This window comes from Ornithorhynchus anatinus, chromosome 8, assembly GCF_004115215.2.
Source record: "Ornithorhynchus anatinus isolate Pmale09 chromosome 8, mOrnAna1.pri.v4, whole genome shotgun sequence".
In the NCBI taxonomy this organism is placed as follows: domain Eukaryota; kingdom Metazoa; phylum Chordata; class Mammalia; order Monotremata; family Ornithorhynchidae; genus Ornithorhynchus; species Ornithorhynchus anatinus.
This window is the reverse complement of record NC_041735.1, coordinates 48,149,570-48,176,049: the sequence shown is the minus strand read 5'-3', so window position 1 is coordinate 48,176,049 and position 26,480 is coordinate 48,149,570. Positions and strand designations below refer to the sequence as shown.

At 46.6% G+C, this 26,480-nt stretch overlaps 1 protein-coding gene across 3 annotated transcripts in view; it reads right to left on the bottom strand.

The window, feature by feature from the left end:
• Positions 1–21,529, bottom strand: part of CMC1 (C-X9-C motif containing 1) — a 61,511-nt gene extending 39,982 nt beyond the window's left edge. For 2 of the 3 annotated variants that reach the window (XM_029070956.1, XM_029070957.1), the window contains exon 1: positions 21,292–21,529. In XM_029070956.1, coding sequence (XP_028926789.1) covers positions 21,292–21,310 — 19 coding nt within the window. In that variant the 5' untranslated portion in view covers positions 21,311–21,529. Of the gene's footprint in view, positions 1–4,502; positions 4,543–21,291 lie in introns of those variants that run through there. The other variant, XM_029070954.1, reaches the window with a different exon arrangement.
• Positions 21,530–26,480: the final 4,951 nt, after the last annotated feature.

The window sequence follows — 26,480 nt, the reverse complement described above, 5'->3', positions numbered from 1 at the left end:
GCTGCAGTGACTGATGCCTGAGAAAGTAACCATCTCCCCTGCAAGACGGGATGCTCCTAGAGGGCAGAGATCACTTCTAATAGTATGGCCTTCTTCCAAGCCTATAGTACAGAGCTCTGCACACAGCTGGTGCTCAAAGGATGCTTTTGGTGGACTTTCTTCAGTGAAATCTGAATTAAAGAACCTACTGGGCTTCCCTCTGCTATTTCCTCTTCATCCCTGTGCCGCCGACACCACAATCAGCAAGCAATCTCCCACTTATTCTCTAGTTGTCTTCCTGTTTTTCATCCATCTGAAGTCACTTCAAATACCCCAAATTCTACATTGAGGAACATGGAACCAGCGTTATCCAGTGAATTTTTTGAAAGGCATTATCTCATGGGAATGTCTTTGACCAGGACATGCATATGACAAGCCTAACTTTTAAAGCCAAATTAATGTTAGCCAGGATAGTGAAACATGGGGATGGCTATGTTTTTGACTATTGTTTTGCCATTCCTTTTCTTTTTCACTTGCCCGATAAAGGCACCAATGCCCGAACAGTGAAGCCCTCTTATGACATGTGCTGGCGAGGTGGATTTCTCATCTAATTTATTTGAAATCTTTCTGGTTCTGGAGGTTATGAGAAATGAATTCGGTGCAGCAGTTCACCATTAGCTTCTGGGAATCTTTGGCCATCCAGGCATTGAGGAGTGTCTCTTTGATCATTTTACTGATAGCTCTGGGGATGGTGAGATCATCATCACTTGCAGACCTTTTCTTCGTACCGCTTTCCGTCTGACCTTTAAAAATTCTCCCGCTCCACAGGGAAAGGCATATTTCCCACCTGGAAGTCATGCTGAGCAACCAGAGCCGAAGGAAATCAGGGTGCCGGTCAATTGATGCATAAATTACCGGGTGCAGAACACTCTACTAAGTGCTTGGGAGAGTACAGTACAACAGAGTTGGCAGATTTGATCGCTGCCCACCAGAAGCTTACCAGTCACGAAAGGGAAGGTGCCATGTGATATGGTACCGGGGAGTGGGGGTGGAGTGGGAGGGCAAGAGGAGAGAAAATGAGGTGGTTAGAAAAGGGGAAGTCTGGGAGAAAGGGGTCCTCTCCCAAGCGCTTAGTATAGTGCTCTGCACACAGTAAGCACTAGGTAAATACGATCGATTGGTTGGGGACTGCCTGAGCCAAGAAAGGTAAAACCATTTGCCCATTAATGAGCCGAATTTTGCACTGGAAGGTGAAACTGGCCAAAAAAAGTGTGTAAAATCGATCATTTTTAAGGTTCAATTAAAAGCTTTCTGCAAAAGGAACAGATATATTCCTTGTGCCAAGAGAAATCTGTGGCCATTTTTCAGGACAGCATCTTTAAAAACCAATATGCTCCTGGTTTTAGACAGCACCACTACCAGTCTTCATACTGGAGATATTAAAGCAAACATTTCAATCAGTACAGAAACTTTGCAACTTTCCTACAATCTGTATAATAGTATAAAATTTAAAAGCTAATTCATTATTGATAAAGGGCTGTACATTTTCACACTGTCTTACCATTACATTCATTTCCCTTGAGAACGTTCCCGTTCTTAAAGGCTTAACATTTTTCAATTAAGAAAGATTTCCATCTTATCCAAAATTTTGACTTCATCAAATGCTAAGACTGAAATATCTGCGTTCATATTTTTACTAGGTAACCTCAAATTTCCAAGTCAAATAAAAATTGAGAATAAATTCATTTGCTACTCTTAGAGCTTTCTTCTTTCCTCCTCTGTTTACATTCCAAATCCACAGGAGAATATAGCAAGCCGGTGATGCTTGCTCTATCTCCTGCCATACCACTCTCCTGATAAACTGTGTCGAATTTGATTACCTCAATACTTCCATGCTTGGCACATAATAAAAACTTAACATATACCATCTTTTTATTATTACTATCAGAGTCATCACGGTAAAAGAGATAAAAACAGACCATTTTTCTCAAGGAGGGATTTTCCCTTTTCAGTTATTTCTACTTTTAAATGCAAGTTGGAGGAACTATTGGAATCCCAATACCTGTCCCTCAAATGATTTTCCAAGAAAACCGGATACAGCCCGACACTGGATATCACAATTTTGCCCACCTAACTCTGGATGGGAAATCCTTGAGAAATTTAATATTAGAACATGTTTTTTTCCCCCTGCTGACATCTGTCATTAAGAGATCATTTATCTCTTTTAATAAGTATAGTGTATCTTACTATGTGCCAAGCACTGAACTGTTCACTGCAATCAGACCAGTCACCCATGGGGCTCACGGTCTAAAAAAGAGGTATTTAACCCCCATTTGACAGGCACAAGGAAATCAATCGTTTTTACTGAGCACTTACCGTGGGCAGAGCACTGTTGTAAGTGCTTGGGAGCGTACAATATAATAGGGTTGGCAGACACATTCCTTGCCCATAACGAACTTACAGGCTAGAGGGGGAAGTTAATTGAAGGTAAAAAGGAAAGAGCTGGGATTAGTACCCAAATTCTCTGCCTCCCAGGCCTCTGCTTTTGCCATTAGGACAGGCTGTTTTTCATTACCTCTGTTACACTCAGGTATCGGCGCCCTTTATTTTTTTTGCTTTGTAGGCAAGAGAGAGGGCTCTTGGTAAGCAAGAGGGTGAAAATGCTGTTATAAAAATAATCCCTTTCCTATCAGGAGTGAATTTGTGGTGACCCAATTTAATAGCCTGTTATTCTACATTACCATTTTAACGAGAAGTTTCCTCATCTGCCATACAAAAATAGATTTAAAAAGTTACATTAACCTCTCCACTGCTTTAATTTACAAAATCCTACTCCTTAGAACGACATCCAACCAGATAAATATGTATTTTATTTTCTAGGGTTCATATATTTGGCATCCAGTTGATTTTTAATTATTCAAGCAAAGGAACAATGAAAAAGGGCATTGCTAGAGATAATAAAAATGAAAAAATAATCCAGTCTCTCCAGTCTCTCACACTTACATATATGAACTACTGGGGCCTTTTGTTTGACTCATCCCTACAGTTGGGAGACAGTGGGAATTTTCCTGGGAATTCCAACCTATAATAATAATAATTATGGTATTTATTAAGTGCTTACTATATGCTAGACACTGTATTAAGCGCTGGGGTGGATACAAGGTAATCAGATTGGACACGGTCCCTCTCCCACATGGGGCTCAGAGTCTCAAGCCCCATTTTACAGATGAGGGAACTGAGGCCCAGAGAAGTGAAGTGACTTGCACAAGGTCACAGAGCAGACAAGGGGCAGAGCCAGGATTGGAACCCGGGGTCTATCCACTAGGTCATGTTGCTTCTCAACCTCTCAACCTCTTTTCCTGTCCACTTCAGATCTGAGAAGCAGCGTGGCTCAGTGGAAAGAGCACGGGCTTTGGTGTCAGAGATCATGGGTTTGAATCCCAGCTCTGCCACTTGTCAGCTGTGTGACTTTGGGCAAGTCACTTAACTTCTCTGTGCCTCAGTTCCCTCATCTGTAAAATGGGGATTAAGACTGTGAGCCCCACGTGGGACAAACTGATTCCCTTGTGTCTACCCCAGCGCTTAGAACAGTGCTCTGCACATAGTAAGTGCTTAACAAATACCAACATTATTATCTTATTATCTGCTCCTCTGCCCCTTCCATCCTCCTCCTCTTCCACCTGCACCTCCCCCTTTACCTCCCACCCCAGCTGGAAAGAAGACCTTCAGGAGTTGCTGGTCCCGCTGGCCTGCTGCCCTCCTCCGTCCTCACAAGACAACATCCTGCCTTTTCTCCAGGCAAGTGGCTGGGTGTACCCGGTGGATCCTGGGTTCCCCCACCTCAAGGTACGCAATCCATACACCATTAACTGCAAATCTTACCTGACCCTAGAAATGAAGTTGCAGTGTCTGAGAAGTACTTTATCAGCAGTTAATAATGATTTGGAAATTATCTGGTGTTTCCTTTGACTTTTCCTAATTTGGCAGGATACTGTATTCATTTCTACACTCCATATAATTAAATTTAAATCGAGGTTTCCCAAAGTGTGGCCGGGCTGAGCGTCTTTTAAATGAGGCAGAAGGGCTTACAATGTAGACATGACTGATTGGTAGAAAAGAGGCCTGTTGTGGGAGGTATAAGTCAGATTTGTTGCCCACTGCCATTTTCACAGTAGGTGAATTACACTCCGCCGAATGCCAATCAATGTCCCATCTAAGTGGCCCTCCTGTACTGAAATTTGGGACCCTTCGATGAGTTGAAAAGAAATTCTTACTCAGAAGTTCCTGTCCCTTGAGGGGCCAACAATCAATCAGTGGCACTTACTGAGTGCTTAGTGTGAGCAGAACTCTGGGCGAGTTCAATATAAGAAAGCTGGCAGACACATCCCGTACCCTCATCGAGCTGCCAGTGTAGGGGGGAGACAGACAGAAATACAAATAAATTATGGGTAGGTACGTAAGTGCTGTGGGGCTGAGGGAGGGGTGAATAGAGGATGCAAATCAGAGAGATCCCAGGTACACACCTTTCCCGACTTGCACAGGCGGCATCTCCTGTTGCGGAGACGGATGAGCATCGCTGCTGAGACCTCAGGTAGAGGAGCCTGCGTGAAGGAATCGGTTTCTGTGCTAGTAGTGGGTGCCGTGCCGTTTGGGGCTCACGGTCTCAGAAGGAGGGAGAGCGGGTGCCTTAGCTTCATTTCACCGAGGAGGACACTGAGGTCCAGGGATGGTAAGAGGCTTGTCCGAGGTCACCGTGCCGGGGGCCAAACCGGGACCAGAATCTAGCTCTCCTGACTCCCACCACTGCACCACGCTGCTCCGATTTGCCCACCACTCTCTTCCCAGAACTGAGTTGGGGTTCAACACTCCTGTTTTTCCCAATCATCACTGCCAGCCTGACTTACAATGTGTGTCACACGATATGATTTTTTACAAAATACTAATTAGCACAAAAGCATATTAGTCCAAATATCTTAAAGCCAACTTCAACAGTTCAAGAATTTTAAGTTAATGGCTTCTTTACAAAACAATAAGTTTAAGATTCAGCGTCAGTGGTGTGGGTGCATGGCTGCGTACGTGTCTTTGCATAAAAAGGTTCCGGTTTTTCAATTTCCTTGCCATATATTCAATCAGTTCAAATTAAGTTAAAGTAAAAGGATGACAACACCAGGGAAAATTTCCAAAGCTCTAACTTCTCACCATTCTATCATCACCTCGAAGTCAATTTTCACCTTTTTCACTGGCTGACTTTGTTAGCTCACATTTTGCTTTGGGGCTCATGTGTTCTTGCAATATGGCAGTACTGGATTCTAGGATCACAAATATATTTGCTAAAACCCATTATGGCTCTGTAACAGTGGCAACCCAGGTATGCTATGCAGTTTGAAAAAAAAGATCAGAAAGCAGGCAACTGTGAACCTTTTTAAAGAAATTAAAACACTTCCTTTGCATGACTGTGTGCAGAGCACTGTATTAATCCTCTAGACTGTGGGCTAGTTGTGGCCAGGGAATGTGTCTGCTTGTCGTCATACTGTACTCTCTCAAGTGCTTAGTACAGTGCTTTGCACTCAGGAGGCACTCAATAAATACGATGGAATGAATAAATTTTAACCACTTGTTATCTAGGAAAAGAGTTGAGCCTCTCTTTCTTTCTGGAACTCATTCACCTTTCTTCAGTTGAAAAAGCAGCAGATATTAGCAATACCGCTCCAGAACAGGGAAGCAGTATGAGAGAATCAATCATATATTTATTGAGAGCTCACTGTGTGCAGAGCACTGTACTAAGCGCTTGGGAGAGAACAGTACAACAGAGTTGGTGGACCCGGTCCCTGCCCATCACGAACTTACAGTAGAGAGGGGGAAGAGGGCAAGGCACAGCTCAAAATTCACAAGACACCCGCAGGGTGCTTCTATCCTAGGGGAGAGAGGAAAAGAGGAGCACGACGAGCAGCCGCACAAACCCTAGAGTGGAACTGCAATCACTGGGAAAAGAACATTTTAAAAAGGGCACCAATTCCACCAGATGAGCCAGAGCTACGGTCCAAATGCAGTTACTTCAGTTACTGTGCCAGGTTGGACACAGTCCACCTCTTGAATGGGGCTCACATTCTTAATCCTCATTCTATAGATGAAGTAACTGAGACACCAACAAGTGAAGTGATTTGCTCGAGGTCACACATCAGTCACTTGGAAGAGCTGGGGTGAGAACCCAGGACCTCTGACTCTCAGGCCCATGCTCTTTCCACTAGGGCACACGGTTTCTCCACCCTGCACTGAACCCCACAATGAACCTGCATGGGCCTACCCACCCACACTCCTGGAGAGTGATCATGCCTACAGTGTGCGGGGCACTCTATTCAGCACTTGGAAAACTACATTAGAATCTGTAGACATGATCCCTGTCCTCAAGAAGCTGACGAACTTGCAGGGGAGATGGTCACTAAAGTAAAATGGAGCCAGATGAAAGTAGAAGAGCATAAAAATATGTACACAGATATCTCATCCCCATGTTTTCAAGATGAAGAAACTGAGGCAAAGGGAAGGTAAGTGGCTTGTCCAAGGTCACACAGCACACCAGCAGTGGAGTTGGGATTAGAACCCAGTCTCCTGACTCCCAGGCCTGTGCTTCTTCCTCTAGGCCACTCTGCTTTGTATGCTAGGATTCTGACTTTTGAGGATTCTGATCCACAAGGCTGTGGATTCACAGACTCTTAAAAATAATTCCTCCCCACAAAAAAAATAAAAATAAAAATCAGGCAACCGTCTGCTCTGGATTTAGTCGTTTACCTGACTAGAGTCAGAAGACTGAACAAGATGTTTCGTTTTCTGTCTCCCCCTTCTAGACTGTGCGCCCGTTGCCGGGTAGGCACTGTCTCTACCTGTTGCCGAATTGTACTTTCCAAGTGCTTAGTACAGTGCTTTGCACACAGAAAGCAGTCAATAAACACGAGTGAATAAATGAATGAATGATGCTAAAGGTTCCTTCCAAAACCAGAATTCTAATCAAAAATGATGTCTTTGAGTGGTTGGGTGGGTCCCTTTCTCAACCAAATTGATGGCCTAATTCCTTTAACCTGATGACTCTAAAAATGACATCCTATTTTAACTTTACTATGTCAACAGTTATTGTATTTAAACCACAAAATGTGGTGATGACATTGCCCATTTCCAAAATAGCACCTTTTTCTTGGACCTCAGATTCTGCAGATTGCAAAGGTGTGAAAACTCCTCTTCTACCCACACTGTTTTGCTAACCAAGATGATGCTAGAAAAGGACAATAAATCTTAAAGCTCACTGAAGCAGGAAGTTCTTATGCAATGCATTGTCAATATCAACTTCAGAATTGTCTTTTGTCTCCATTATGACCACAATTCAAACAGATCTCTGTATCTAAAAGAAGCCTGACTCATGAGAAATCAGGCAGAATGCAAGAACAGGAAAATCTCTTGAGACGATGCAACTGGAAAGGAACTTGTATATAAGATTGAATTTCTTGGTTTAGAATTTAGATTAGAAACTCTCAAGAAGCTGGATTCAAAGGCTACCTTTCAAAGAGAGTCACTAGAATAGAGGCAGTCCTTTTAAACAGCTTTCCCGAGTTTACATGCTTACACTGCTTCAATTTTCATTCTTACTAATGTCAGAACACATGAATAATACCATTTTAATAAAAGTAATTGTGGCATGTGTTAATTGCACGCTATATACTGAGCACTGAGACAGATACAGGACAACTATATGAGACACCGTTCCCATCCCAGCCAGAGCCCACACTCCAAAGGGGAGGGAGAACAGGTATTTAATACCCATTTGATAGATAATGAGGCACAGAGAAACTAAGTGGCTAGCACAGCAGGCAAGTGGCAGAGCTGAGATTAGAACCCAGGCCTCCTGACTACCAAGTCTGTGCTCTTTCAACTAGTCCACCTTAAAAATTAGAATTTGTCATCCTCTCTGTCCTTTATTTCCTCTAGACTGTATGGTCACTGTGGGCAGGGAACGTGTCTACCAACTCTCTTATGCCGTACTCTCCCAAGCTCTTGGTACAGTGCTGTGCACACACTAAGTGCTCAATTAATATGATTGATTGATCTTCCTCCCCTGGAGGACTCCACCTCCGAGGGGGCCCCCTCCCTGGGTGAGCTGGAGCCCAGAGAACAGGATGCTGGGTGAGGCTATTCAAAGGCTTAAGACCTCGCTACAGGAGCAAATGACAAGAATTTGCCATGGTCACACCAGTCACATTTTACCACAAAGACAGGAGGCTCACAAGCTAGTCACATTTACCACAAAGGGGCAAAATGGCAATAACCACATGTCAAACTCAAGGGCTACACAAGCATACTAAAGATCAAAGTAAGGAAGTTGCTCCGATCCAATGTGGAGAAATATTTGACAAACTATATAGGGCTAAAATAAGTTAAGCACACTTCTCTACTGATTTAAAATTGATGAGGTTTGTCTACAAACCAAATAAGTCTCAATTTAAAACACTTGAGGCATCTCGAACTGCACATCGCAAAGGTAAAACATTGGACTTTTTAAGAATTCCCGATTCGATAACGCTTTGAGTAGTCAGCAAAGTACTACTGTACCACTGGCTGAGCAAACCTGCACTGACTGAGTTTGCGACAGTGAGTGACACATTTCGACAATGCTCATTTTAAATAAGGACAGGATGTTCAGCTGAGAGATCTTCTGTGACCCTAGGTGAGCAGATGAATTCAGGAGAGTATCTGAAAAATGCCGGCGCTCCAGCTTGGCATTTTTGTTTTCCCTCTGTTCCTCTCAGGTTGGCGTCGCTTGCCAGTGAGCAGCTACAAAATACGCCCTACAAATGCCAGGGAACAAGCCTTGTTAAAAATATGACTGAAGAGCACTTTTGCAAAATGGACTTTTTTTAATATGGACAACTTCACTGCTTTCCTAATTAGCTATTCACACCTCGCATAATGGAAGGATTTTGCCGAAACAATGTACTTTCTATGACGAAGCTGAGTTCCGATCTGAAACCGATCCAATAGTTGATATTTACAAAAGGATTTGCAAATTTCACATGGGGTCAACACAGCGGCAGTTAAAAAAACCATGCATTGTAATCTATTTAGCTCTCATTTCTTATGTTCTTTTACATAATTATACATAACTCCTTTAGTAATCAATGGCTTCTAATTGCTGCTACAATTTACAAGTAACGTCCACGGGGCCAGCAATTCCTTTTTAGTGTCTGGTCTTCCTAGATGCCGTCTCTCAATTTCATGGAATCTCATTACTTGCTTTTCTCCTACAAAGGAGACCATTTTTAATGTAATAACTTTCAATTTGCTTTCCATTCTGGAAAACCACCTGTTAGAGCTTTCCTGCTTTTCTTGGCACTGGAAGGGATGCACTTTGGAATCATCTCTATTCTAACCCAAAAGATTATTTCCTAATTAGTAGAATTGATATTTTAACTTGATAGAGAAATATGCCATAACCCCTACATTCTCTTAAAATGTTGCCCCACTTTGGTATTAAACAGTATAATCAAGAAATTCAATGTTCTCTCATTCACGGATGAATTCAAGATTATGAAGCTACAGACTTCTACAATACAGAGCCTCAATTCCAAGTCTAATCTCCTCACACTTAGGCTTTCTTCATCTTTCCTTGCTTTTTGCTCACCCCCCTCACAATTGCCAGGAACACCCTCCTTTCCATATCTGACAGCCCTTAGCTCTCCCCATCTTCAAACCACTTCTAAAATTACATCTCCAAGAGGCCTTCCCTGATTAATTTCTAATCTCCCCAGTTTATTTCCCCATAACTGCTTCTTCAGCATTTCCATGCCTCCCGATCACTTCATCTTAACCTCCTAAATACTTACTCATGTACCTAAACCCTTTCCCTTCTGCCGAATGAATTTTTACTATCTCCCCAACTAGGGCAGGGATCATGTCTACCAACTCTATCGTATTAACTCTCCTAAAAATTTCGAACAGTGCTCTACATTCAAAAGGTGCTCCAAAAATACTACTGATTGATTGCTAACACTGTGGGGAGAATAGAAGTCGGTAGGGTAGTCAACCAGCTGCCATATTGGGAGCTGAAATGGGAAAACTGGACAGGAAGACTGACGAAGCAAACGGCTCCAGACTATGGTGCATCCCAGCTGAAAACTGGGCCACAGACGGGACTAGCAAGACCCACTGCAATCAGTCCTAGAGCCCTAGATTGTGACCCTCATGTGGGACGGGGCCCGGGCCCAAACTGATAACCTTCTATCTACCCCAGGGCTTGGAACAGTCCTTGCCATATAGACAGGGCTTAACAAATACCCAAATTAAGGAGAGGCTTCTTTCAGACAGACACTTAAGTACAGTGAGACAAGGAAGAAAAGGTAATAATAGCCATGTCCTGCACCCAACAGACATGACCGCCTAGCAAGGGGCAATCTCTGAGTGTACAAAGTGGTCAGGACTGAGAGTCTCGCAACAGTGAGCTCACTGTGGGCAGGAATGTGTCTGTTTGTTGTTATACTCTAGTCTCCCAAGCGCTTAGTATGGTGCTTTGCACACAGTAAGCACTCAATAAATATGACTGAAAGAATAAATAGCTGTTTCAGCCACACAAGGTGTGGGCTCCTTCCTTTGTTTTTTAAGGACAAAGCCTTAAAAAAATACAATACTCACAGAATTCAAAGATCAAACCTGAGTTAAGTATGAGTCAAGGAATCCCCGCAAATGAGTACCAGTGTATTTTGTCACTGAGCTGAAACCATTGATGAAGAGCTTTAAGTCAACCTACCGGTTGAAAGTTACATATGCCCTTGTCCCCTTATAGATTGTAAGCTTCTTGTGGACAGTGCCCATGTCTGCCAGCTGTGTTGTACTGCACTCTCCCAAGTGGTTATTACAGTGATCTGCACACTGTAAGCTCTTAATGAATACCGTTGATTGATTCTGGATACACTGAAATGCTAAATGAGATGGCTTTATTATTTATGGTAGTGATGCATAAGAACTTTTGACAAATTCAGACAAAATTTGATGTCATTTTGATTTTTTGGTGTATTTTTTAATGCCTAGTCAACTACTGTTATGAAACGATGGTATCTGCTAAGCACTTCCTGTGTGCCAAACACTGTGCTCAGCGCTGGACAGCACCACCATCCTTCCTGTCCCACAAGCCCATAACCTTGGCACTATCCTTGACCCCTCTCTCTCATTCAACCCACATATTCAATCCATCACTAAATTCTGTCCGTCCCACCTTCACATCGCTGAAATCCACCCTTTCCTCTCTATCCAATCCGCTACCACATTAATACAATCAATCATCCTATCCTGCCTGGATCACCGCATCAGCCTCCTTCCTGACCCCCCAGTCTCCTGTCTCTCCCCACTTCGGTCCACACTTCACTCTGCTGCCTGAATCATTTTTCTACAAAATACCTTTAGGACATGTCACACCCCCGCCCCCCCCATGTCACCATCAAAAAACTATTCACTATTGGCTTTAAAGCACTCAATCACCCAGCCCCTGACTACCTCACCTTGCTACTCTCCCACTACAACCCAGCCCACACATTTCGTTCCGCCAATTCTTAAGCTTCTCACCGTGCTTCGATCTCACCTATCTCACCGGCGACCCCTCACTCAATTCCTGCCTCAGGTCTGGAACGCCCTCGCTCCTCAAATCCGACAATAACTCTCCCCCCTTTCAAAACCTTATTAAAGGCGCATCTCCTCCAAGAGGCCTTCCCTAAGCCCCCTTTTTCCTTATCTCCCATTCCCTTCTGCATCGCTTGACTTGCTCCCTTTCTTTTCCCTCCCACCCCCAGGTCTACAGCACTTATGTACATATCTGTAATTTATTTATTTATATTAATATCTGTCTCTCCCCAGTCTAGACTTTAAGCTCATTGTGATCAGGGAATGTGTCTTTATTGTTGTACTGTAGTCTCCCAAACGTTTAGTACAATGTTCTGCACACAGTAAGCACTCAATAAAGACAATTGACTGAATGGATGACTACAAGTTATTCAGGTTGGATATAGTCCCTGTCCCACATGGTGCCCAGAGTACTACGTAGGAGGGAGAACAGATATTTAATCCCCGATTTACAGAAGAGGCACCTGTGGCCCAGAGAAGTTAAGTGATTTGCCCAAGGTCACATAACAGACCAATGGCGGAACAGAATTAGAACCCAGATCCTTTGACTCTGAGATCCGAGTTCTTTCCACTAGGCCAGGCTGCTCCTCGACACAAACAGTTCCTTTCATTATGTATCTATTCAGTGAGACCGAGCCTTCTAAATTATTGAATGCACCAATGCAGAAAAAACAGGTGCCCAGTAATGTTAGGAACACTTTCAAAGGCACACCAGAGGGAATGAGAGGGAATGGACCACCCCCAAAATAACTATTAAAGTTATAATTAGTTTTAGACCAAAAGATAGGCTTCTTTTAACTCCAACCTTCACAGAGTTCCTAAATGGAGCGTAATCTCGACTGGTCTTAGATGGGCTCTTTTGAAAGCCTTCAATGACGCTTTTTCCATTTGAGGAATTCCTAGGACAAAATTGAACTATTCAAAGACCTAGAAATGTCACGCCTTCACGAGGACCTCAAATTACTATCCCTTCAGCTCCACAGCAGGCGAGAACTGGGAGCCAGGATGGGTCTGCAGAGCCTCGATCTCAGACTCTCCCAATTTTGGTCTGTGCTAGCTGTCAGAGTTCCCCCAACTGCCAGGAGTCCCTATTCTAGCTTGAGAAGGGAGAGCAACAGGAGTCCAGCCCAGGAGCTACGGGGCTACCTGGGAGAGCTGCTTCCTAATCCCACGCTATGGAGCCCCAGCTCCATCCAGCCCCAAAGGGAAGGGTTAACTCCTGCAGCACCAGCCCTCGATTTTTCGAAGGCCCCAAGAGAGCCTCAAAGGATGTTTGAGGCTGTGGGACTGAGCCACAAGGAGCCTGAAAATCTAATCCTCTAGTTAGTGATTCACCACTCTTGGATTTATCATCATCCTGATCTCAATTTTCTGGGTTTTGTCTTTCCTTATGTCGGTCAGTCAATCATATTTGAGCGCTGTGTGCAGAGCAGTGTACTAAGTGCTTGGGAGACCACCATGTAACAGAGCGTGGCTCAGTGGAAAAGAGCCTGGGCTTCAGAGTCACAGGTCATGAGTTCGACTCTCGGCTCTGCCACTTGTCAGCTGTGTGACTGTGGGCAAGTCTCTTCTCTGTGCCTCAGTTCCCTCATCTGTAAAATGGGGATTAACTGTGAGCCACACGTGGGACAACCTGATTACCCTGTATCTACCCCAGCGCTTAGAACAGTGCTCTGCACATAGTAAGCGCTTAACAAATACCAACATTATTATTAACAGATACATTCCCTGCCCACAACAATGTGTCTGCCCTACCCCTCCATTCCCTTCCCTCTAATCCGCATCTTTATATGTACATTTTGAACCTCTCAAGGACCAGGGACCATGCCTAATTCTCAACAGGGTATTTTTCCCAGTGCCTCATACAGTAATTCATCCTTAATAAATATTAATACTATGACTGCTTCTAGAGCCATAGCTCTTTAGGGAGACGGCAAAGACTACTCTCACAACACGGGTAGTGGGGCCTAGTAGAAAGACCACAGATCTGGGAGCCAGGGGACTTGGGTTCTCAATCCCAGTTCAGCCACTTGTCTGTTGGGTGAATTTGGGCAAACAATCTGCCTTCTCTGTGCCTGGTCTCCTCATCCTAAAAACAAATCCGGTTCTCCCTCTCTCTTTCACTATGAGTCCCATGTGAGACAGGGCCAGGGCCTTCTCTGCACCTGGTCTCATCCTAAAAACGAAGATTAAATACCGGTTCTCCCTCTCTCTTTCACTATGAGTCCCATGTGAGACAGGGCCATGTCCAATCTGCTTATGTTTTATCTACCCCAGTGCTTGTTACAGTGCTTGGCACCAAAGTACTTAACATATTATTATTATTAAAGTGTCGTCCAGCCGTTTCCACTTTATAGCGACTCCATGGCTATTCATTCAATCATATTTATTGATGCGGTTATACTTTCTCCAGAACGTCCTGTCCTCTGCCATAATCCGCAACCTTTCTAATGGTTCTTCCATTATCGCTGCTATGGTCTCTATCCATCTAGATGCTGGTCTGCGTCTTCCACATTTTCCCTGCACTTTTCCTAGCATTAGTGTCTTCTCCAGAGAATTAGTCCTCCTGATTATGTGTCCAAAATATGCTAATCTAAACCGAGTCATGTGATCTTCCAAAGACCACTTTGGTTTAATTTGCTCCGAAATCCATTTGTTTTTCGGGCAGTCCATGGTCTTCGCAAAAGCCTTCTCCAACTCCACATTTCAAAAGAATTGATGTTCTTTCCATCCGGTTTTTTCAATGTCCAGCTTTCAGATCCATACATTGTGTTGACAGTTTGCATTATTATGGCAACTGTTACATCAGCACATTTCATGGCTTTCCAGGCTCTTCATAGCAAGTCTTTCTAACATTAATCTTCGGCATATGTCTTGGCTATTAGTTCCTTTATTATTATCAATCCCAGGAGAGAAAAACTGTTAACTATTTCAATCTTCTCTCCATCCAATACAAACTACTTAACATATGCCACGGTTACATTATTATTATTATTATTCAAGTAAAATCCAAACATACCATCAGCACAAATGAAAGTCTATCATCAGGTAAACTGGCCAGAGTCATTCAAAAAAACAAATAGTCAGTAATCACCTAAGTTTTATACATATTATCTAAAATCCTCCAAGACATCTACAATGGGGAAAAAAAACACTGCTCTCTGGATTGGGCTATTCCTGAAGATACCTTGGATTCTGGCAGACTGAGTAATCTCAAGAAGCTTGACCATTTATAGGATAGCTTCAGTTTCTCGTATTTTTCCTAAACCTTATTTTTCCATTTTTATCCTTGAGCACTGAAATTTGGTAGAAGGTCACTTCCCCCTCTGCATTCTCTACTTTGCCAGACCAAAATACAGAATTCTCCTCTTTCTCCAACAAGTTGTTCAAGCTGGTGTCTACTTTCCATACTTTACAAGCCTAATGAAAACATCCAATTTAAAAAAAAGTGTAAGGTAAATGAAAATGATGTATGTGAAAGCATCCCTGAGCTCTCTTGATAAAGTGTTATATAAATTCAAAGATTTGCTACAGTATTGTTTAAGTTTAAAACAGTAGTGAAGCTCCAATTTGCCATAAGCAGAAACAGGACTTCACTATTATTCTACTGATTTTATAATCAGTAATCCAGGCATGAATATGCAAATTACTCATCAAAGATCTAGATGTGCAAATGAAACAGAAACATTCAGAAGCCTTTACATTTTACTCAAATTTAGGTCGGCGCAGATCTCTGTTCTCGGCACATGACCAGAGTCGTGGACCTGAGATGCCAATGCCAAGATAATCCTGGGCTCAGGAATTGACATGCCACAAACAGGAATAATAATTGTGGCATTTATTAAGTGTTTACTATGTGCCAGGCACTGTACTAAGTGCTGGGGTGGATATACAAGACAATCAGGTCCCCTACTGCACTCACAGTCTAAGGAGAAGCATCATGGCAGAGTATATAGAGCATGAGCCTGAGGGTCAGAAGGTCATGGCTTTGCCACCTGTGTGCTGTGTGACGTGGACAAGTCACTTCACTTCTCTTTGCCTCAGTTACCTCATCTGTAAAATGGGGATTGAGAGTATGAACTCCTTGTGGGACAGGACAGGACTGTGTCCAATCCAGTGCTTAGCACAGTGCCTGGGATTTAGGATGTGCTTAACAAATACCATAATTTAATTACTACTATGTAGAGCGGGGGAACAGATATTTAAGAATCGAATCCCCATTTTGCAAATGAGGTAACTGAGGCCCAGAAAAGTTAAAGTGAAATACCCAGAGTCACACAGCAGACAAGTGGCAGATCTGGGATTTAGAACCCAAACCTTCTGATTCCCAGGGCCATGCTCAGGAAGATAAAACTATCAAGAGGCAAATTCTAAAACAGTGACAGGAGCCACAAGTGGCAAAAACATCAGTATGGCATAAAACAAAAGCTGTATGTCCACGACGTGGAATGAGCTGCCTGTTCCACAGTTCTCTTTGGCCCTACAACCCTGGTGTGAAAAGAGAATTCCCCATTAAATATGGCTTTGACTGGGGCAGCTATGGAGGAGGGACAGAGTAACCTGGACCCCACAATCATGTCATATTTGCATATTAAACCTCTGGCGGTTATTTCCAGTTTTACTAAGGCAGCAAAAATTGCTGCACCTGCGGTGCTAACACATATCACCTGTGGATGGGGAGTGTATTGACATAATCAAGTACCAAGCACCCTCGAAGAAGCCTGTGGAGAAGCCCCCTTCCCCTCCTCTCAACTCCCTCAGTTCTCTGGACAGTTCAGTGCTCTGCACAGAGTATACATCCAATACACCGATTGATCAGTAACACCTCTTCAGCATCCACAACTCTGATCCCCCTCCTCCACAGACACGGGGAGGAGACTGTAAGCTCGTCGTGGGCAGGGAACACGTCTGTCAATCAATCGATCGTATTTATTGAGCACTTACTGTGTGCAGAGCGCTGTACTGAGCACTTGGGATAGTCTACCAACCCTGTCTATAGACTGTAAGCTCATTATGGGTAGGTAACACCTACTAATTCTGCAGTACTGTACTCGCCCAATCTCTTCGTACAGTGCTCTGAGAGAAGCAGCGTGGCTCAGTGGAAAGGGCCTGGGCTTTGGAGTCACAGGTCATGGGTTCGAATCCCGGCTCTGCCACTTGTCAGCTGTGTGACTGTGGGCAAGTCACTTCACTTCTCTGTGCCTCAGTTCCCTCATCTGTAAAATGGGGATTAAGACTGTGAGCCCCACGTGGGACAACTTGATTCCTCTGTGTCTAACCCAGTGCTTAGAACAGTGCTCTGTACATAGTAAGCACTTAAATACCAACATTATTATTGCTCTGCACATAATTCGCACTCAATACTAATGATTGATCATATTGCACTTTCCCAAGTGCTTAGTACAGTGTTCCATATTCATTTAAATCGTACTTATTGAACACTTACTGTGTGCAGAGCACTGTACTAAGCGCTTGGAAAGTACAATTTGGCAACAGATAGAGACCATCCCTACCCAACTATGGGCTCACAGCCTAGAAGGGAGAGGCAGACAACAAAACAAGTAGACAGGCATCAATAGCATCAAAATACATAAACAGAATTATAGAGGGAACAGTAAGTGTCGAACAGTAAGCGTTCGGTAAATATGATTGATTGATTGATTGGCTGATTGCTTGACTGTCGAGAAGAAGCAAGGGCCAGTGGCAAGAGGCCGGGTTTGGGAGTCAGAAGGACTTGGGTTCTAATCCCGGCTCTGCGACTTGTCTGCTGCGTGACCTTGAGCAAGTCACTTCACTTCCCTGGGCTTCAGTTCCATCATCTGTAAAATGAGGATTAAGACCGTGAGCCTCATGTGGGACAGGGACTGTGTCCAACCTGTTTAGGCTGGATCTACCCAGCACTTCGAGCAGTGCTTGGCACACAGTAAGCGCTTAAATACCATATTATTACTAGAGAAGCAGCATGGCCTAGTGGGTAGGGCATGGGCCCGGGAGTCAGAAGGTCCTGGGTTCTAACCCCAGCTCTGCCACTTGTCTGCTGTGTGACCTGGGGCAAGTTACTTAATTTCACTGTGCTTCAGTTCCCTCATCTATCAAATGGGGATTGAGACTGGAAGTCCCACGTGGGACAGGGCCTGTGTCCAACCCGATTTCCTTGCATCGCCCCCCCCAGCGCTTAGTTCAGTGTCTGGCCCATAGTAAGCATTTAACAAATGTCATAATTATCATCATCATCTACCCCGGCAGCTTAGATCAGTGCTTGACACGTAGGAAGCGCTTCACAAATATCATTATCATTATGATTATTCATTCATTCATTCAATAGTATTTATTGAGCATTTACTATGTGCAGAGCACTGTACTAAGTGCTTGTAATGTACAAATCAGTAACAGATAGAGACAGTCCCTGCCCTTTGACGGGCTTACAGTCTAATGGGGGGGGGAGGGGCAGACAAGAACAATGGCAATAAATAGAATCAAGGGGAAGAACATCTCATTAAAACAATAGCAAATAAATAGAATCAGGGTGATGTACATCTCATTAACAAAATATCTACCACAGCTCTTAGACCAGGACTAGACACATAGTAAATGCTTAACAAATACCATTATCCTTATGATTATTATTTTTATGGTCTCTGTTAAGCGCTTATTATTTGCCAAGCACCATTCTAAGCGCTGGGGCAGACACCAGGCGATCAGGTCATCCCACATGGGGCTCACTGTCTTCATCCCCATTTGACAGATGAGGTAACTGTGGCAAAGAGAAGTTCAACAGCTTGCCCAAGGTCACGCAGCAGACAAGTGGTGGCGTCGGGATTAGAACCCACGTCCTCTGACTCCCAAGTCCGGGCTCTTTCCACTAAGCCACACTGCTTGCGCTTAGAACAGTGCACATGGTAAGCGCTTAACCAATGCCATTAACATTATCTATCCCAGTGTTTAGAGCAGTGCTTGACACATAGTAAGCAGAAGCAGCATGGCTCAGTGGAAAGAGCCCGGGCTTGGGAGTCAGAAGTCATGGGTTCGAATTCCGGCTCTGCCACTTGTCAGCTGTGCGACTGTGGGCAAGTCACTTAACTTCTCGGTTGCCTCAGTTCCCTCATCTGTAAAATGGGGATAAACTGTGAGCCTCACGTGGGCCAACCTAATTACCCTCTATCTCCCCCAGCGCTTAGAACAGTGCTCTGCACGTAGTAAGCGCTTAACAAACACCAACATTACTGAACAAATACCATTATTATTAGGATTATCTCACCCAGCACTTAGAGCAGTGCTTGACACATATTAAGTGCTTAAAAAATACCATTATCATTATGATTATCTAGACACATAGGAAGCTCTTAACAAATACCAGTATTATTATGAGCATCTACACCAGCGTTTAGAACAGCGCTTGACCCACAGTAAATGCTTAAATACCATTACTATGATTATCTACACCAGCGTTTAGAACAGTGCTTGGCACACAGTAAGCGCTTAAACAAATGCCATTGCTATTCTGATGGCGATGAGGATAATAATTACTATTATGGTACTTGTTAAGCACTGAACTATGTGCCAGGCACCGTTCTAAGCGCTGGGGTAGATACCGGGTGATCAGGTTTCTGCATGTGGGGCTCACAGTCTTCATCCCCATTTTACCGAGGGGGCAACGGGGGCCCAGAGAAGTAATAAGAATAATGGTGGTATTTGTTATGTGTTTAACTATGTGCCAGGCAGTGATGTAAGCGCTGGGGGGGGGGGGGGGGGTACGAGGTGATCGGGTTATTCCACCTTCTCCCTCGGGGAGATGAGGGAGGTGCGGGGCCCAAAGTCCCGGGACGGGCAAGGGGGGGAGTCGGGGGTCGGAAGGGGCCTCTGGGGGTCTCCCCTGCACGGGCCACAAGCCGACACACCGGCCGTCTGGGGGGGAGGCAGAAGGGAGGGAGGGAAGGAGGGGACCGGCCCGGGGTCCAAGGAGTGTGGGGTCTGAGGGCCGGGGGGTCTGAGAAGTGGGGGGTCTGAGGGCTGGGAGTCTGAGGGGCGGGGGGTCTGAGAAGTGGGTGGTCTGAGGGTCTGAGAAATGGGGGGGGTCTGAGGGCTGGGGGTCTGAGGGCCGGGGGGTCTGAGGGGCTGAGAAATGGGGGGGGTCTGAGGGCTGGGGGCTCTGAGGGGCGGGGAGTCTAAGGGGCTGAGGGGCGGGGGGTCTGAGGGGCTGAGGGCCGGGGGGTCTGAGGCTCTGAGAAGTGGGGGGGGGGTCTGAGGGGCGGGGGGGTCTGAGGGCTGAGGGATCTGAGGGTCTGAGAAGTGAGGGGTCTGAGGGTCTGAGAAGTGAGGGGTCTGAGGGCTGGCGGGTCTGAGAAGTGGGGGGGTCTGAGGGGCGGGGGGGGTCTGAGGGCTGGGGGTGTCTGAGGAGCGGGGGGTCTGAGAAGTGGGTGGTCTGAGGGTCTGAGAAATGGGGGGGGTCTGAGGGCTGGGGGTCTGAGGGCCGGGGGTCTGAGGGGCTGAGAAATGGGGGGGTCTGAGGGCTGGGGGCTCTGAGGGGCGGGGAGTCTGAGGGGCTGAAGGGTGGGGGGTCTGAGGGCCGGGGGGTCTGAGGCTCTGAGAAGTGGGGGGAGTCTGAGGGGCGGGGGGGTCTGAGGGCTGAGCGGTCTGAGGGTCTGAGAAGTGAGGGGTCTGAGGGGCGGGGGAGTCTGAGAAGTGGGGGGTCTGAGGGCTGGCGGGTTTGAGAAGTGGGGGGGGTCTGAGGGGCGGGGGGGGTCTGAGGGCTGGGGGTGTCTGAGGAGCGGGGGGTCTGAGAAGTGGGTGGTCTGAGGGTCTGAGAAATGGGGGGGGTCTGAGGGCTGGGGGTCTGAGGGCCGGGGGTCTGAGGGGCTGAGAAATGGGGGGGTCTGAGGGCTGGGGGCTCTGAGGGGCGGGGAGTCTGAGGGGCTGAAGGGTGGGGGGTCTGAGGGCCGGGGGGTCTGAGGCTCTGAGAAGTGGGGGGAGTCTGAGGGGCGGGGGGGTCTGAGGGCTGAGCGGTCTGAGGGTCTGAGAAGTGAGGGGTCTGAGGGGCGGGGGAGTCTGAGAAGTGGGGGGTCTGAGGGCTGGCGGGTTTGAGAAGTGGGGGGGGTCTGAGGGGCGGGGGGGGTCTGAGGGCTGGGGGTGTCTGAGGGGCGGGGGTGTCTGAGAAGTGGGTGGTCTGAGGGTCTGAGAAATGGGGGGGGGGTCTGAGGGCCGGGGGGTCTGAGGGTCTGAGGAGCGGGGGGGTCTGAGGGGCTGAGAAATGGGGGGGGGGGGTCTGAGGGCTCTGAGGGGAGGGGAGTCTGAGGGTCTGAGGGGAGGGGGGTCTGAGGGGAGGGGAGTCTGAGGGGCTGAGAAGTGGGGGTCTGAGGGGCGGGGGGAACTGACAAGTTGGGGTCTGAGGGGTCTGAGGGCCGAGAGAGTCTAAGGGTCTGAGGGGCGTCCCGGGGTCTGAGAAGGCGGTCTGAGGGTCGGGGGTGCCGAGGAGCGTCGGGTGTGAGGAGCGGAGAAGCGGAGGGGTCAGAGGGGCGGCCCGGGCTCAGAGGAGAGAGACGACGGCCTGAGGGGCGGCCCGGGGCCCGAGGAGCGGGGAATCCGGGAGTCCTGAGGGACGGAGGCCGCCCGCCCGCCCGTCCGGGGCACCGGCCCGCCGCCCCCGCGGCGTCGCCCTTCTACCTGGTCGGGCGGGCTCCATGGAGGCGGAGGAGGCGGAGGTGGCGGAGGGTCCCGGGGGCAGGAGGCGGGAGGAGGCGGAGCCGCGGGCAGACGCGCTGGGGCGGGGCGATGGAGGGCGATGGAGGGCGGGGCGACCGGGGCGACCGGGGCGATGGGGGCGATGGAGGGCGGGGCGGCCGCGCTCCCCCGGGGCCCTGGAGGCCTGAGGGCCGCACGACGCGCGCGGCCCCCCCCCCGCCCCCCATCCCCGCCGCGCGCGGCCCCGCCCCGCCCCCCCCAGCCGACTTCCGGCGCGCACGCGGACCACGGCCGCCAACCTTTCCCGCCCCTCTGCGCCTGCGCCAGGCGCCTTTTTTTCTTCCTCTCATTCATTCATTCCTGCGTTGGTATTTACTGAGCGCTTACTATATGCAGGCCACTCTAGTAAGCGCTTGGAAAGGGCAGTGCAGCCGTAAGGAGAGACAATCCCTGCCCGCAGCGGCCTTACAGTCTACAGTTCTTTCCTTTTTTTCTTTCTTCCCTTTCTTTCATTCCTTTTTTCCTTTCTTTTTTCCGATCTTTCTTTCCTTTCATTTTTCCCTGTCTTTCATTCCTTTCTTTCCTTTCTTTTTTCCTGCCTTTCATTGCTTTCTTTCCTTTTTCCTATCTTTCATTCCTTTATTTCCTTTCTTCCCTTTCATTCCTTTTTCGTTCTTTTTTTCCTGTCTTTCATTCCTTTCTTTTTTCCCTTTCATTCCTTTCTTTTCTTTCCTTTCTATTTTCCTGTTTCTTTCCTTTTTTCCTATCTTTCATTCCTTTATTTCCTTTCTTTCTTCCCTTTCATTCCTTTCTTTTTTCCTGTCTTTCATTCCTTTCTTTCCTTTCTTTTTTCCTGTCTTTCATTCCTTTCTTTTCTTTCCTTTCTTTTTTCCTATCTTTCATTCCTTCATTTCCTTTCTTTCTTCCCTTTCTTTCATTCCTTTTTCTTTCCTTTCTTTTTTCCTATCTTTCATTCCTTTCTTTCCTTTCTTTTTTTTCCTGTCTTTCAATCCTTTCTTTTCTTTTCTTTCCTTTCTTTTTTTCCTGTCTTTCATTCCTTTCTTTCTTCCCTTTCTTTCCTTTCTTTTTCCCTGTCTTTCTTTCCTTTCTTTCCCGCCGCCGCTCCTCAGCCCGCTGAGGAGCCACATGGCCAGAGGGCCTCCTGTGCCTTTGTCAGCAGCACTGTCACCGTGTGCAGAGCACTGTACTAAGCGCCGGGGAGAGGACAATACAATAACACGGTGGTTTGGATTGGATCGCTTCCGTGTAAGGAACACTGAGCCAAGTTTGGAGGCTTCTTGGCTGCACCTTCACAAGTTTCAGTCCAATAAATGGCCCATCCCGCTGTTGTTCATTGTCCTGGCTCATCCTCGACTTGTCTAGGTTTTGGTCGGCCATGTATCCTGTAAAACTTCCTGGATTGGACTGAATCTATTTATCTTGATGATGTTGTCTTCTTTTGTTGTGTTCTGCTCTGCTGTCTGTCTCCCCACTTTAGACTGTGAGCCCATCATTGGGCAGGGATTGTCTCTATCTGTTGCCCAATTGTACATTCCAAGTGCTTAGTACAGCATCAATAAATACCACTGAATGAATAAAGGAATAATTAAGATACTGTTACTAGCTAAAAGGCAACGTGCAACTGCTCCATATACTACAGATATCACAAAGGAGAGCTTTTTTATTTTTCATTTGGTTCAAAACGCTGACCTGTAATTCTGATAAACATGGAAATAATATGTTCTGGCCAGGAACTCCTTTCCCTTTCACGTATAATAGAACACCACTCTCCCCACCTTCAGAGCCTTATTAAAATCACATCTCCTCTGAGAGGCCTTCTCCAACTCATCTTTCATTTCCTCTATTTGTTCTCCCTTTTCATCACCTATGCGCTTCAAACAGCGTGGTTTAGTGGAAACAGCATGGACTTGAGAGTCAGAGGACATGGGTTCTAATCCCACTTCCGCCACTCGTCCGCTGCGTGACACTAAGCAAGCCACTTAACTTCTCTGTGCCTCAGTTAGCTCATCTCTAAAATGGGGATTAAGTCTGTGAGCCCCACGTGGGACAACCTGACAACCTTGTATCTACCCCAGAACAGTGCTTGGCACATAGTAAAGGCTTAACAAATACCATAATTATTATCTGTTCCCTTTGAGCAATCGACCCTCAGTCCACAGCATATATGTACATGCTTTTGTCTCCCCCCCGTAGACTTTAAGCTCCCTGTGGCCAGATAATGTCTGCCAACTCTGTTGTATTGCAGTCTTCCAAACATACAATTCAGTGCTCTGCACATGGTAAGCACTCAGTAAATACCATTAATTGATAATTATCATTTTCAGCAGCTCTTGCATTTCCCAAAGGCCAAAATGCAGCAGTTTCTTCTGATGGGAAGCATGTAATCTGTGGTCACTTTCTTGAAACATGAGAAATGTTTTGCACCACCTATTTACAAAGTTTTTGGAAGACATTTTCTTGGCATTTACCAATTTGTCTCTAGATATATGTTTTTGACACCACAGAAATAGTAACAGTCATTCTAAAATATATAGTTTATATACTTTTATGTTAGTCCATTTTTAATTTCCACTAGGATTCGCAAAGTGGGTTGGGGTATGGGACATAGAGGAACACCTGATCAGAATGAGAAAAGTAATCAAGGACTGTTAGATGAGACTGAAGAAGGTACAGAACTCAATTAGATGGAAATAGTGGGAAATTTCAGCAACCTCTACATAAACCTGGAAGAGGCACGGTAAAATAAATATCTGTGTTCTATAGAGCTAGTCTTGAAACCTCCTCTCAGGGTCGCACCTGGAGAGTTTCCAGTACTCGAGAAGCAGCGTGGCTCAGTGGAAAGAGCACGGGCCTTGGAGTCAGGGCTCATGAGTTCGAATCCCAGCTCTGCCACTTGTCGGCTGTGTGACTGTGGGCAAGTCACTTAACTTCTCTGTGCTTCAGTTCCCTCATCTGTAAAATGGGGATTAAGACTGTGAGCCCCACATGGGACAACCTGATTCCCCTATGTCTACCCCAGCGCTTAGAACAGTGCTCGGCACATAGTAAGCGCTTAACAAATGCCAACATTATTATTATTATTACCCTACCAGACTCGACTATGGATGGGAGAGTCAAACAGAGGTCTACCCATTCCATTCGCAGTTTGGGCAGTGGCTAGCAAGTGGAAGGCCATCTGCTACAAGTCAAAACTCACCTGTTCTGGGCAGCAGGGGCACGGGAAAGATTCGAGGGTGGAGACTCAGGCTTACCACGTGGAAGACCCGAACGATTACAGATGGAGGTGGGGCATTCTGGAGAGATGTGTCCATGGCATCGCTGTTGGTCGGGCACGACTCGGCAGCATAAGACAACAACAAGTCTTAAAACAAGAGGAAAGATAAAGTACTAGATAAACTTCTGGATAAAGGATAGTTCCTGGTAAAGAGGGTGCATGTATATCCCAACCGGCACACTTTGCTCCACTAATTTCAACCTACTAACTGTACCTCCATCTGATCTATCTTGCCGCCAGCCCCTCGCCGACATCCTCCCTCTGGCCCAAAGATTCCCCCCCCCCCCCAACACACCCAGCCCCTTCATATCTGACAGAAGATCACTCTCCCCACCTTCAAATCCTTATTAAAAGCACATCTCCTTCAAGAGGTCTTCCCAGACAAAAACCCTCATTTCCTTTTTTTTTTCCTAAAGGTATTTGTTAAGCACTTACTATGTGCCAGGCACTGTACTAAGCACTGGGGTAGATACAAGCTAATCAGGTTGGACACAGCCTAGGTCCCACATGGGGTTCACAGTCTCAATCCCCATTTTACAGATGAGGTAACAGGCTCAGAGAAATCAAGTGAATAGCCCAAGGTCACACAGCAGGCATGTGGCAGAGCTGGGATTAGAACCCAGGTCCTTCCGACTCCCAGGCCCATCCTCTAATCACTAGGCCATGCTGCTTCTCTTGTCCCACTCCCTTTTTCTCTTTCTCCCATATTTTCCTCCACCTCTCTTAGCTCCGTCCCTCAGTACCCTTCCTCTCTTAAAATGAAATATTGGCACCCCTAAAGCCTAGCACCCGAAGGAAGTACCTACCACAATATTCATTCAATTCAACTTCCATTTTTAACCACTCAATCTCCAAGGGCTCCTTCCCCTCTGCCTTCAAACACGCCCACGTCTCCCCCATCCTAAAAAAACCCGCTCTTGACCCCACTTCCCCCTCCAGTTATCGTCCTATCTCCCTACTACCCTTCCTTTCCAAAATCTTAGAACGAGTCGTCTACAATCGATGCCTAGAATTCCTTAACTCCCATTCTCTCCTAGACCCCCTCCAATCTGGCTTCCGTGCCCTCCACTCTACCGAGACTGCTCTCTCTAAGGTCACCCATGACCTCCTTCTTGCCAAATCCAATGGCTCCTACTCCATTCTGATCCTCCTTGACCTCTCTGCTGCCTTTGACACTGTCGACCATCCCCTCCTCCTCCATACCTTATCTCACCTTGGCTTCACGGACTCTGTCCTCTCCTGGTTCTCCTCTTACCTCTCTGGGCGGTCATTCTCAGTCTCCTTCGCTGGACCCTCCTCCCCCTCCCATCCTTTAACTGTTGGAGTTCCTCAAGGGTCAGTTCTTGGCCCTCTTCTGTTCTCCATTTACACTCACTCCCTCGGTGAACTCATCCGCTCTCACGGCTTTGACTACCATCTCTACGCAGATGACACGCAGATCTACATCTCCGCCCCTGTCCTCTCCCCCTCCCTTCAGGCTCGCATCTCCTCCTGCCTCCGGGACGTCTCCACCTGGATGTCGGCCCGCCACCTAAAACTCAACATGAGCAAGACTGAGCTCCTCATCTTCCCTCCCAAGCCCGGTCCGCTCCCAGACTTCTCCATCACCGTGGATGGCATGACCATCCTTCCCGTCCCGCAGGCCCGCAATCTCGGTGTCATCCTTGACTCGTCCCTCTCGTTCACCCAACACATCCTATCCGTTACCAAGACCTGCCGGTTTCACCTCTACAATATCGCCAAGATCCGCCCTTTCCTCCCCACCCAAACGGCTACCTTACTGCTACAGGCTCTCGTTATATCCCGGCTAGACTACTGTGTCAGCCTTCTCTCTGACCTCCCTTCCTCCTCTCTCGCCCCGCTCCGGTCTATTCTT